Source organism: Atractosteus spatula, chromosome 2 (assembly GCF_055471065.1).
Source record: "Atractosteus spatula isolate fAtrSpa1 chromosome 2, fAtrSpa1.hap1, whole genome shotgun sequence".
In the NCBI taxonomy this organism is placed as follows: domain Eukaryota; kingdom Metazoa; phylum Chordata; class Actinopteri; order Semionotiformes; family Lepisosteidae; genus Atractosteus; species Atractosteus spatula.
The window spans coordinates 8953459-8966186 of NC_142707.1; the positions used below are offsets into that span (position 1 = coordinate 8953459).

Here is a 12728-nt window from a genome sequence, read left to right on the forward strand (position 1 = left end):
CTGAAACACAGAATGGAAACTCTGTCAGTCTGCCAGCTGACATTGATAGTATTTTACTAATTTCATCCATATATCCCGCGCTATTAAGAACTCCATGCTTCGTACTGCCTCTCCATGCCACAGCAGAGCTGAGAACCGAGAGATGCCCTGCAAAAGACAAAGTTTAAAAATATCTCAGACACCGATAGTAGGAAGCTCTTAAACCAACATGCACAAGGGGAACAAAATAAAAACGAAGTGTAAAATAATTTCGCAGCTTTATTGTATCATAAAAGCAATTTCGATTGTTTCATTAATTTCAACTCTCGTGTACAATCCAGTGTTTTATGGCTAATTACAGAATTTCGACAGTCGAATTTCGTTTTCTTCCGCTTTCGGGAGCGGAAACCCCATTTTCCTAGAGCCGCGGGTATAAACAGGCGGATCTGCGGTGCGCTGGTCAGATCCCGAGTGTCTGAGCTGACCGACACGGAGTTGACTTTGCCGCTGGAAGACAACCTCAGGTACCGGCAAAGAGACATTCCTCTGATTCGGGCATAGCGGTAGAATCGCAGAGCTGAAGTCGGGTAATGGGCTTTAATGGAATATTTGTTATCTGTATGTTAGTGTGAAAGATCCGCTGTCAGTTCGCAGGGCAGAAATGGTGGCGCTGCGGCGCTTTTGGAAAAGCTCTTGAGCAGAAACAATTCAACGACTCGTTTGCGCGACTTTACTTGAGGATGCCGAATCGCGGGTTGTTGTGGTTTTTTATATTTCTAGAGATATTGGGTTGGAACGAGTTCATGAAATAAGGAAATCACTGCAGTTTTGATCTTTTTTAGTTACTGGCTGATGTGTCATACATTTGTGTAAATGTAGACAAATATAATTTGAAATGTACTTTTTTACGGAATTACAATATATATGCGATGTGTATGTTTAAAGATTATGGGAATGGGAATATTTGACATGTCAGTGTGTTTTTTCTTGTGTTCTAGGCGCAAACATGATGTGTGACATCGAGTTCGACTTATCCTTGGCTTTAGAAAGGTGAGGGGATTGATCGCACACCTGGCGCCGGGAACCTACAGCACTGAGCTCCGTCTGAGTGGAGACTCACCTCCGCTTTCATAGGAAAAGAACAAAACCGTGCAGAACCAGCTGTGATCTTGAGTGTTTTCAAGTGTGATAATAAAAGTAGTTATATTCATGTGACACCTGAAGCCTTGAGATGCTCACTTTGTAATGACTAAAACGGTATATTATGTAACCAGGATTATTAAGCGTTTGCTATCTACTGTCTGTAAGAAAGTAGCACAGGACTGTTGAAAAGGCATGAGGCTCAAACAAAAGTGAACCTTCATATTAGTTTTAAACAATGATTTTTTCAAAACCAGACGGTAGCTATGAAGATTGTCACGTTTTCTTCTGTGGGTCTGTTGTAATTCATCACGAAACTCTGTTCCTTGCAGTGATCCCGACATGACGGAGGTAGACTGCCCTCTAACGGCCAAGGTGAGGCGCTGCATGTTTTTCTCACAGGGAAGAAATGAACCGATGACGCATGTAGACGAGAGGAGTAGCGAACTTCATCGACTATTTGGAACAAGTGGCAAAGATAGTAATTGCTGCATCGCTGTGTGTGCGCTCAGAGTCATTTATATACTGTAGCGGCTGACGCGTTTCTGCAGACAAGTGAAGTCTTACTCCAGTGTCTATTAGCGGCAGCTGTACACTGGAGGTGAATTAGTCCAGACGGAGCCCGGGAGTCTAGTAACCGCTGCCCACACACACGCAGCGGTTTCCTGGTCGCTGACTGTGCGTTTGCTCCCCTGTCCGCCAGAATCACGGCCTGAAGGATGACACCTTCTTGCCCAGAAGGCGCTGCCTCCTCAGCCCTGGGCTGGAGCTGGAGGTGGAGTCTCACCCTCTGCACAGCTTTCGCCAAGCCGCCACACTCATCGTCGCCCTGGAGAGGATGAAGAAGGTGCAGGAGAAACCGCTGGGGACAGAGTTCACTGGGGACACCCTGTTCCACTTTGTGATAGAGCAGCTGGTGGAAGGTAGGAGGCTCCTACACAGCCGGTCTTTCCCCACTCTGCTGTGTCTGAGGAGGAACAGACAACATCCTGATTAGGCTGATGTTGCAGTTTACTGGCAAAGATGTTTGATTCAGAAATACCTGAGGGCAGCTTAGTGGTGCAGTGGTCAGCGTTGCTGCCTCACAGCTCTGGAGCCCTGGGCTCAATTCTGGACCTGGGGTGCCATCTGTGTGGAGTTTGTATGTTCTCCCCGTGTTTGTGTGGGTTCCCTCCCACAGTCTCGAGACATACTGGCAGTTTCATTGGCCTGGTGTGAGGGTGTGCATGTCTGTCTGTGTGCCCTGCGAGGGACTGGCATCCCGTCCAGGATGTACCCCACTTTCTCACTGACCTGAGCTCTTGTGTCTCTGTCCCACAGAGGTCTGCTTTGACCAGCAGTACCAGTTCAACCCCACCTTCACACGCCGGACCCAGGACCTGGCACACAGCATCGCCGATCAGCACAACAAGAGCTGGAAGCTGAACGAGCTCCCCAACGGAGCTGCTGAGCTGCTGGCCATCACTGTGCAAGGCCCCAGCTCCTCCAAGAAAGGTGAGTCCCTGCGACTGGCCTCCTCCTCAGGACAGCTGGCCAGGCCCTTCAGGTCCAGTGCTTCTCAGCCCTGCAGACACAGGACAGCTCTTCAGGGCAGGACTGTTCACACCACATCATCAGTGTCCTGTTGGAAAGACCCTCTGTATCCGTGATGACAAGGTCCTACACACAAGAAGTGACTAGAATTAGAGCACAGATTGCGCGGTATCGCAGGACTGACGTGCTCTCTCCTTGTGTGCCCGCAGTGTGGCTGAACCTGTCCACATACGTCTCGCTGCCTCCAGTCTCCTCTCAGTCCCAGCCAGTGGCCCTGGGCATCGGGGGCCGCAACCTGTACCTGTCCTGCTCCGAGTCCGAGGGCAAACCCATCCTGCAGATTGAGGTAGGAGCTCTCTCGCTGCGGTCGGCTTCTTCTCTTCCTCTCTCAAAGCGCAGTCGAAATCGGAAGGTTTCGCTCCTTGTCTTCACACTGGCATCTCTCTGCATGTCTGTAAGCAGCGGCAGGATTGTGCAGCAGCTCCAAGCAACTCGGCTTTGACTTCTGCCTCAATAAGACAGTTGCCATGAGCATCAGCTGTCACCTGTCTGCTGGAGAGATCTCCTAGTGCTGTGTGTGAAGGTGCACATTAGTGTCAAGCGATGGCAGGGCTCTGTGTGTGCTGGTCCTCTGGTATTCTCTCCCGTGAGGCTTGTGCACCAGCTGCCCGTCAATCCACACTTACCGGCGCTCAGCTCTGACTGCTGCTCTCGCTGTCGCCCCCCTCAGGAGATCCCCGACAAAGAGGACCTGAGAAGCATCCGCTCCGGCAGCACCGCGGCCCGCTTCCTCTTCTACAAGACGGACAGCGGCGTCTCGTCCTCCACCTTCGAGTCGGTCAACTGCCCCGGCTGGTACATCAGCACGGCCATTGAGGAGCCCTGCCCGGTGGCCATGTGCCACCTGCACCCCAACGACCGCATCACCAGCTTCATGGTCAAGCAGCAGTGAGGGCTGGCCGGCCCCAGTGCTCACCAGCAGGTCTCGGGCTGGGGGTCCCAGTGTCTCAGTATGTACCAAGTACAGAGAGCAGCGCGGCCAGCTTAGGTGTGAATCCCAAAGTTTCAAGCTCATTTTCCAGCCTCTGGGAAATTGTGGCCTGAGAGTCACAGAGCGTAAATACATAATGTGTGCTTGTTCAAAAGCAATGAAGAATTCATATTGAATTAAAATGTAACTTTAGTGTTTGTACAGATATTTATATTGTGTCTCAGTGAAGTTCTCTATTTATTTTTATTTATTTCAATGTGTTAATTGAGTTGTATTGGCTGCTGTAACGTTTGTTCACACTGCAGAACATCTACTGTCTGAAACTAATGTTTACATTGCTTCACAATTCAGGGCTGAGGTGCACACCTTCATATTTAAGTATTTAAGTTTTATTTATACATTTGCTGTTGTTTTTATACATTAAGCTGGATGGAATTATTTATGGGATGGCTGTTGTATATTGTTGCACTTGAATAAATGTCTTCAGCATTTCAATGCTCGGCTCTTGTTGATGGTTTCTCTGAAGCTGTTTGTGGATACGAGTCTTTCTTCCCAGCAGTCTCTATTTCACTCGCCTCTTTCCACACTCTCTCGCACCCTGCGTCTCTGGGCTCAGCTCACTCTTCCTCTTCTGGACCCGCCACGCTTCTTCCTGTGTCCTTGTTCCGGCCCGTTTGGAGTCGAGTCCCGGAGCAGTGGCGGGCCAGAGATTCACCACATCCAGCCGATCCACCAGTCCAGCTCCAGGCCCGTCCTGAATGAATGGAGAGTGTTTCAGCAGGAGCAAGGCCGCAGATGATCAGAGTTCTGGGGTTTAGTACGTGCGCAGAGCTCACAAGTCTTTGCTTTGAAATGAATGAAAGGCAGGCAATAATGTAAAGTAGAAGAACTTTTTGTTCACTGATGTAGCTTTATTTAGATCCATAACCCATAAGCTGGATTGCTGCCAGTGCAGAATTTCAAATGATGTTTTCAAAAGCTCTATAAAACAGACAGCATGTGATTGTTTAAGTGTATCTCGTAAGATTGCCCATGGACATAAAAAGATTACGTGAGGATATTATTTTGCTTTGCATTTCAATGTAAGATCAGCAGCTATGTTTTGCTCTTTAAGAAGCTGGAATGATTTAGAAGCTTTTTTTTCATATTCCAGTTCACATGTAGGATATCATGTCATTTGCCAAACTGCTTTCTACCATACGGTGTCGCGGGAAGCCGGAGCCTACCTGGCAAGCAATGAGCACAAGGCGGGGTACACCCTGGACAAGGGGCCAGTCCATCACAGGGCAAGTGCAAGCCAATCATACAGGGGGACAATCTGGAGGCCACAGTACAAGCCAAGGAGGGAAATTTGGCCCGGACACCGGGATAACTCCCTACTCTTCTCGACAAATGCCCGGGAATCATTAATGACCACTGAGAGTCAGGACCGTGGTACCCAGGTATCTTTTTCACCAGGATGGGTAGATCCAGGAATTTTGAATTCATTATTCAAGCTTATTTCCATCCATGACCCACAAGCTTGAATGCAGTCAATGCTGAATTTCAAACGAATGTTCTCTTACTCTGAATTTTCCAAACAATGAGTAAAACAGAGGACATGTAATTGACCGTTTTTCTGTGTAAAATACTACGCGTCAGACACAGGAATGCGGGAATGTGGAACGAGTGTTTACGAAGCTGCCATGCTGGTTTCTTTCAAGGAACGGCTGAATGAGACCTCCAGATCAACTAATCAAGTCACGTGTGCTGAACAGCTTGCCAGTGCATGTGCTCTCTCTCTTGTTCTGTTTGCGACTGGAATTTCCTGATACATCCAATTGACAATACAGCTGTGCTCCGCCTCCAGAGAGAGGCCCAACCTCTGGGCATCTTTAAGAAACAGCTGGATGACATTTTATCTGCACTGAGCTGCTGAACTTCTAGCAAACAAGATCTCCCCACCCCAGTTAGCAGGCTTTTTGTCACGCCCTCTGCAGCCAGAGGGCGCTCCTTCTCTGTCCTGTCCCCCACGTCCGCTCCCTGAGGGCATAGGTTTCTATACGGCATTCCTGAACTCTTTGCACTAATGAGCCCGGGCCTTTTTCCCGTCTCGCCGCTACGCATATGGGTCTTTTTCCGCTCTCCTGCTCCCCACGGTTAGTCCCTTTGGACGTCCGTGACAGAATGCTGAGCCACCTACTGACCCCGCGAGCGGCGTTTTTTTTTTTGTCTTGCCGCAGTTTTTTTTTTCTTGTTCTCTGGGCTGTTTTTTTTTCAGTTCCTCTATTCTAATCACTGGATATCACTCCGATCTTCCGTGCCTGTGAGCGGGTCCTGCACCTGGCTTTCCTCGGGTAGATCACTCCGATATCAGTGATTGAATGTTGAGCTGGCTTTCCTATTCTTATTACTGGATATCACTCCGAGCTTCTGTGTCTGGAGCGGGTTTTCGTGCCTGGCTCTTCCTGGTCTTGCTCTCTCCGATATCAGTGATAGAATGGTAAGCTTTCTGCCGTTCCTCCATTCTTTTCGCTGGATATCACTCCGGGCATCTGTGCCTGTGAGCGGACTTCGGTCTGGCTTTCCTCAGGTTGTCCACTGTTGTGTGTGGTTTGTCTCCCTGGTCTTTCCCAGGTTTTTGTCTGTTGTGTTTGTGCTTGTGTACTTTTTTGTTTTAAGTCTCCGGAGCTCTACTCTACCCCCCCTTCCTCCACCCAATAAAGGTTTATACCCCGGAGGAGGGGGTAGCTCTCAGCCGTGGACTCCCGGAGGTTTCCTTTCAGTTAAATGAGGTTTTTCCTCCCCCCAGTGCTGGGCAGCTCATGTATTTGTATGGGCGTCGGGTGCCGCCCATGAAGGGGGGGGTACTGTCACGCCCTCTGCAGCCAGAGGGCGCTCCATCTCTGTCCTGTCCCTAGTTTCCAGTCTGCTGTCCTTCCTGTCCCTCTCTTTCCCTTGGGCTATATATTTCCAGGTCTTGCACTCTGTCCTCGCTCAGCATTGACGTTCGGATGTCCTGAGACCCGCCTAGCACCAGGGCGCCCCACGTCCGCTCCCTGAGGGCATAGGTTTCTATACGGCATTCCTGAACTCTTTGCACTAATGAGCCCGGGCCTTTTTCCCATCTCGCCGCTACGCATATGGGTCTTTTTCCGCTCTCCTGCTCCCCACGGTTAGTCCCTTTGGACGTCCGTGACACTTTTCTTATGCTCTCACACAGAGCTGTGCTAGAAACCCAAGAAACATATTTTCTCTACATATCGGATTATTGCAAAAGTACAGAGCATCAAACATTTGCTGTTATGTATTCCCTCTTTAAACTAGATACTTAGGAACCCGAAACAATTCACTGCCAGCAGACAGTGTTACTGAGAGAGCAGTACGTTTTTTACTTTTATTGAACATCAGATGTTACAGGCAAAGGAGAAACAGTTTTTCAAACAGAAAGGTGAACAAAAAAGACTCAACAAAATGTTGCTACAGATAATTACAAATCCAGACACATCAAATTAAATATTGTATGTGCAGTATGTCAGTTGTGCCTTTTACCTTCTTATTTTTCATGTTCTCAATGGAATTCATGTAATCTTGCACATCCATCTCACATATCGTAAAAGAGGGAGTAGCAGTGGCCCATTTTGATGTACAGATTGTGTGATCAAGCCTTTATTAATAACAGATTATATATACATGCCCCTTTTCCATATTACACCTTGCAAAGCTTAACATCACATCAAACTCCTTAAACCTGACATTCACATCGATACACTTAAAGATGAAGTTTTTCAAGTCTTCCCAAAACAGTTTTATATTTATACATGTACAGTAAGAGATAAATCTGTCCGAGTTTCTTTCCCAGAGCAGACCTACAGAACACAAATAAATCACCTTGTTCATGTTCGAATCTCGAGCTGAAGTGCTTTTTGAACAGGATGATACCTATGAAGATTTTGGAGCGTCATTTCTTTAACCTGTAAGACTGTATCTAAGAGCAGTACATTACAGCCCTATAGTCACTGACGAGTGGGTCTCTCTAATGCAAATGAGCCCATAAAGTAGTTTACACACAAGACCCGTTAGAGGCGTTATGAACACAAATTAATCAAACTTAATCCGGACCAATTTTAATAACCTCAACGCTTTCTGTAACAGTACATATGGATAGTTCAAAAATCTTTATTACCAAAGTCGTGTCTTATTATGCAACCATGAACGAGTCTAAAGGGTGAGGAGTTTTCAATGACTTTTAGTCAAATTTATAAAACTTCCACCACAAATTGCGGCGATGATCAACTTCCTTTTGTGATTAAAACTTCAAAACAAGCAAAATCAGGGAAAGTTTGTTTTGCAACGCAGAAACCCTGACGAATATTAGATACGCTTTCCAAATCTTTGGAAGGAAATAGCATGTTTATTCACTTCCTTGTGAAAAACCACAAGAGCACGATTTTTGTCCCAAGTTTAAACAGGAAAACTGATGACCGTGCACTAATTCTCTGCTGAAGACCGAGTATTCTATCCAAAACAGTGTGCCGTGAGTGTGAAGTGTGAATGTGTATAAAATCGCATACAGACTGAGTGTCGGGCTATTTTATTTACTCTGAGTTGAACTGATCCCCAAAAAAAAACCCTGGTCGCGAAGCAAACAAAACTTTAAAGAAACATAGGGAGTCAGATCCTCATTGGTCTGTCTGACTGGTTTTTCGTGAATTCACAAATCTTGCGATGTTTCTGCTGATTGAAAGCGCATACTATTTTGTATTATATGTATGTATTAGATGTTTTCAGTATATTGTATGTAATGCCAGCGGCCATATCACCTTGCAGCTCTCTACTGGTTACCCATTGAAGCTCAGCAGGGTTGAGCCTGGTCAGTACCTGGATGTGAGACCTCCTCGGAAGCTGTGGTTGCTGCTGGAAGAGGTGTTAGTGGGACCAGCGGGGGGCGCTCACCCTGCAGTCCATGTGGCGGGGCACTATACTGTAGTGGGCGCCGTCTTTCGGATGAGACGTTAAAGCGGGGTCCTGACTCTCAGTTGTCATTAAAGATACCCGGACTTTTCTCGAGAAGAGTAGGGAGTTATCCCGGTGTACGGGCCAAACTCCCCCCCTCGGCCTTTACCGTGGCCTCCAAATTGTCCCCATGTATCATGATTGCCCTGCGTGTACCCTGCCTTCCGCTCGTTGCTTGCCGGGTCGGCTCCGGCTTCCCGCGACACCGTACGGCATAAAGCGGTTTGGTAAATGATATCATATGTAGTACAATTCTGAAACCCAGAATGGAAACTCTGTCAGTCTGCCAGCTGACATTGATAGTATTTTACTAATTTCATCCATATATCCCGCGCTATTAAGAACTCCATGCTTCGTACTGCCTCTCCATGCCACAGCAGAGCTGAGAACCGAGAGATGCCCTGCAAAAGACACAGTTTAAAAATATCTCAGACACCGATAGTAGGAAGCTCTTAAACCAACATGTACAAGGGGAACAAAATAAAAACGAAGTGTAAAATAATTTCGCAGCTTTATTGTATCATAAAAGCAATTTCGATTGTTTCATTAATTTCAACTCTCGTGTACAATCCAGTGTTTTATGGCTAATTACAGAATTTCGACAGTCGAATTTCGTTTTCTTCCGCTTTCGGGAGCGGAAACCCCATTTTCCTAGAGCCGCGGGTATAAACAGGCGGATCTGCGGTGCGCTGGTCAGATCCCGAGTGTCTGAGCTGACCGACACGGAGTTGACTTTGCCGCTGGAAGACAACCTCAGGTACCGGCAAAGAGACATTCCTCTGATTCGGGCATAGGGGTAGAATCGCAGAGCTGAAGTCGGGTAATGGGCTTTAATGGAATATTTGTTATCTGTATGTTAGTGTGAAAGATCCGCTGTCAGTTCGCAGGGCAGAAATGGTGGCGCTGCGGCGCTTTTGGAAAAGCTCTTGAGCAGAAACAATTCAACGACTCGTTTGCGCGACTTTACTTGAGGATGCCGAATCGCGGGTTGTTGTGGTTTTTTATATTTCTAGAAATATTGGGTTGGAACGAGTTCATGAAATAAGGAAATCACTGCAGTTTTGATCTTTTTTAGTTACTGGCTGATGTGTCATACATTTGTGTAAATGTAGACAAATATAATTTGAAATGTACTTTTTTACGGAATTACAATATATATGCGATGTGTATGTTTAAAGATTATGGGAATGGGAATATTTGACATGTCAGTGTGTTTTTTCTTGTGTTCTAGGCGCAAACATGATGTGTGACATCGAGTTCGACTTATCCTTGGCTTTAGAAAGGTGAGGGGATTGATCGCACACCTGGCGCCGGGAACCTACAGCACTGAGCTCCGTCTGAGTGGAGACTCACCTCCGCTTTCATAGGAAAAGAACAAAACCGTGCAGAACCAGCTGTGATCTTGAGTGTTTTCAAGTGTGATAATAAAAGTAGTTATATTCATGTGACACCTGAAGCCTTGAGATGCTCACTTTGTAATGACTAAAACGGTATATTATGTAACCAGGATTATTAAGCGTTTGCTATCTACTGTCTGTAAGAAAGTAGCACAGGACTGTTGAAAAGGCATGAGGCTCAAACAAAAGTGAACCTTCATATTAGTTTTAAACAATGATTTTTTCAAAACCAGACGGTAGCTATGAAGATTGTCACGTTTTCTTCTGTGGGTCTGTTGTAATTCATCACGAAACTCTGTTCCTTGCAGTGATCCCGACATGACGGAGGTAGACTGCCCTCTAACGGCCAAGGTGAGGCGCTGCATGTTTTTCTCACAGGGAAGAAATGAACCGATGACGCATGTAGACGAGAGGAGTAGCGAACTTCATCGACTATTTGGAACAAGTGGCAAAGATAGTAATTGCTGCATCGCTGTGTGTGCGCTCAGAGTCATTTATATACTGTAGCGGCTGACGCGTTTCTGCAGACAAGTGAAGTCTTACTCCAGTGTCTATTAGCGGCAGCTGTACACTGGAGGTGAATTAGTCCAGACGGAGCCCGGGAGTCTAGTAACCGCTGCCCACACACACGCAGCGGTTTCCTGGTCGCTGACTGTGCGTTTGCTCCCCTGTCCGCCAGAATCACGGCCTGAAGGATGACACCTTCTTGCCCAGAAGGCGCTGCCTCCTCAGCCCTGGGCTGGAGCTGGAGGTGGAGTCTCACCCTCTGCACAGCTTTCGCCAAGCCGCCACACTCATCGTCGCCCTGGAGAGGATGAAGAAGGTGCAGGAGAAACCGCTGGGGACAGAGTTCACTGGGGACACCCTGTTCCACTTTGTGATAGAGCAGCTGGTGGAAGGTAGGAGGCTCCTACACAGCCGGTCTTTCCCCACTCTGCTGTGTCTGAGGAGGAACAGACAACATCCTGATTAGGCTGATGTTGCAGTTTACTGGCAAAGATGTTTGATTCAGAAATACCTGAGGGCAGCTTAGTGGTGCAGTGGTCAGCGTTGCTGCCTCACAGCTCTGGAGCCCTGGGCTCAATTCTGGACCTGGGGTGCCATCTGTGTGGAGTTTGTATGTTCTCCCCGTGTTTGTGTGGGTTTCCTCCCACAGTCTCGAGACATACTGGCAGTTTCATTGGCCTGGTGTGAGGGTGTGCATGTCTGTCTGTGTGCCCTGCGAGGGACTGGCATCCCGTCCAGGATGCAGCCCACTTTACTCACTGACCTGAGCTCTTGTGTCTCTGTCCCACAGAGGTCTGCTTTGACCAGCAGTACCAGTTCAACCCCACCTTCACACGCCGGACCCAGGACCTGGCACACAGCATCGCCGACCAGCACAACAAGAGCTGGAAGCTGAACGAGCTCCCCAACGGAGCTGCTGAGCTGCTGGCCATCACTGTGCAAGGCCCCAGCTCCTCCAAGAAAGGTGAGTCCCTGCGACTGGCCTCCTCCTCAGGACAGCTGGCCAGGCCCTTCAGGTCCAGTGCTTCTCAGCCCTGCAGACACAGGACAGCTCTTCAGGGCAGGACTGTTCACACCACATCATCAGTGTCCTGTTGGAAAGACCCTCTGTATCCATGATGACAAGGTCCTACACACAAGAAGTGACTAGAATTAGAGCACAGATTGCGCGGTATCGCAGGACTGACGTGCTCTCTCCTTGTGTGCCCGCAGTGTGGCTGAACCTGTCCACATACGTCTCGCTGCCTCCAGTCTCCTCTCAGTCCCAGCCAGTGGCCCTGGGCATCGGGGGCCGCAACCTGTACCTGTCCTGCTCCGAGTCCGAGGGCAAACCCATCCTGCAGATTGAGGTAGGAGCTCTCTTCGTTGCGGCCGGCTTCTTCTCTTCCTCTCTCAAAGCGCTGTCGAAATCGGAAGGTTTCGCTCCTTGTCTTCACACTGGCATCTCTCTGCATGTCTGTAAGCAGCGGCAGGATTGAGCAGCAGCTCCAAGCAACTCGGCTTTGACTTCTGCCTCAATAAGACAGTTGACATGAGCATCAGCTGTCACCTGTCTGCTGGAGAGATCTCCTAGTGCCGTGTGTGAAGGTGCACATTAGTGTCAAGCGATGGCAGGGCTCTGTGTGTGCTGGTCCTCTGGTATTCTCTCCCGTGAGGCTTGTGCACCAGCTGCCCGTCAATCCACACTTACCGGTGCTCAGCTCTGACTGCTGCTCTCGCTGTCGCCCCCCTCAGGAGATCCCCGACAAAGAGGACCTGAGAAGCATCCGCTCCGGCAGCACCGCGGCCCGCTTCCTCTTCTACAAGACGGACAGCGGCGTCTCGTCCTCCACCTTCGAGTCGGTCAACTGCCCCGGCTGGTACATCAGCACGGCCATTGAGGAGCCCTGCCCAGTGGCCATGTGCCACCTGCACCCCAACGACTGCATCACCAGCTTCATGGTCAAGCAGCAGTGAGGGCTGGCCGGCCCCAGTGCTCACCAGCAGGTCTCGGGCTGGGGGTCCCAGTGTCTCAGTATGTACCAAGTACAGAGAGCAGCGCGGCCAGCTTAGGTGTGAATCCCAAAGTTTCAAGCTCATTTTCCAGCCTCTGGGAAATTGTGGCCTGAGAGTCACAGAGCGTAAATACATAATGTGTGCTTGTTCAAAAGCAATGAAGAATTCATATTGAATTAAACTGTAACTTT

The 12728-nt window shown here is 48.5% G+C and overlaps 2 protein-coding genes across 2 annotated transcripts; both read left to right on the forward strand.

Annotated features, from left to right (window-relative positions):
- Nucleotides 1–420: 420 nt before the first annotated feature.
- Nucleotides 421–4139, forward strand: LOC148839157 (interleukin-1 beta-like). The gene is made up of 7 exons (XM_088907075.1): nucleotides 421–503; nucleotides 978–1029; nucleotides 1452–1494; nucleotides 1823–2042; nucleotides 2440–2613; nucleotides 2862–2998; nucleotides 3383–4139. Exons 2-7 carry the CDS (start codon nucleotides 986–988, stop codon nucleotides 3602–3604), a joined length of 840 nt encoding a protein of 279 aa, XP_088763201.1. The 5' UTR covers nucleotides 421–503; nucleotides 978–985; the 3' UTR covers nucleotides 3605–4139.
- Nucleotides 4140–9312: 5173 nt separating this feature from the next.
- On the forward strand, nucleotides 9313–12498 carry LOC148839158 (interleukin-1 beta-like). Its single transcript, XM_088909286.1, has 7 exons — nucleotides 9313–9395; nucleotides 9870–9921; nucleotides 10344–10386; nucleotides 10715–10934; nucleotides 11333–11506; nucleotides 11755–11891; nucleotides 12277–12498. Exons 2-7 carry the CDS (start codon nucleotides 9878–9880, stop codon nucleotides 12496–12498), a joined length of 840 nt encoding a protein of 279 aa, XP_088765412.1. The 5' UTR covers nucleotides 9313–9395; nucleotides 9870–9877.
- The last annotated feature ends 230 nt before the right edge of the window (nucleotides 12499–12728 follow it).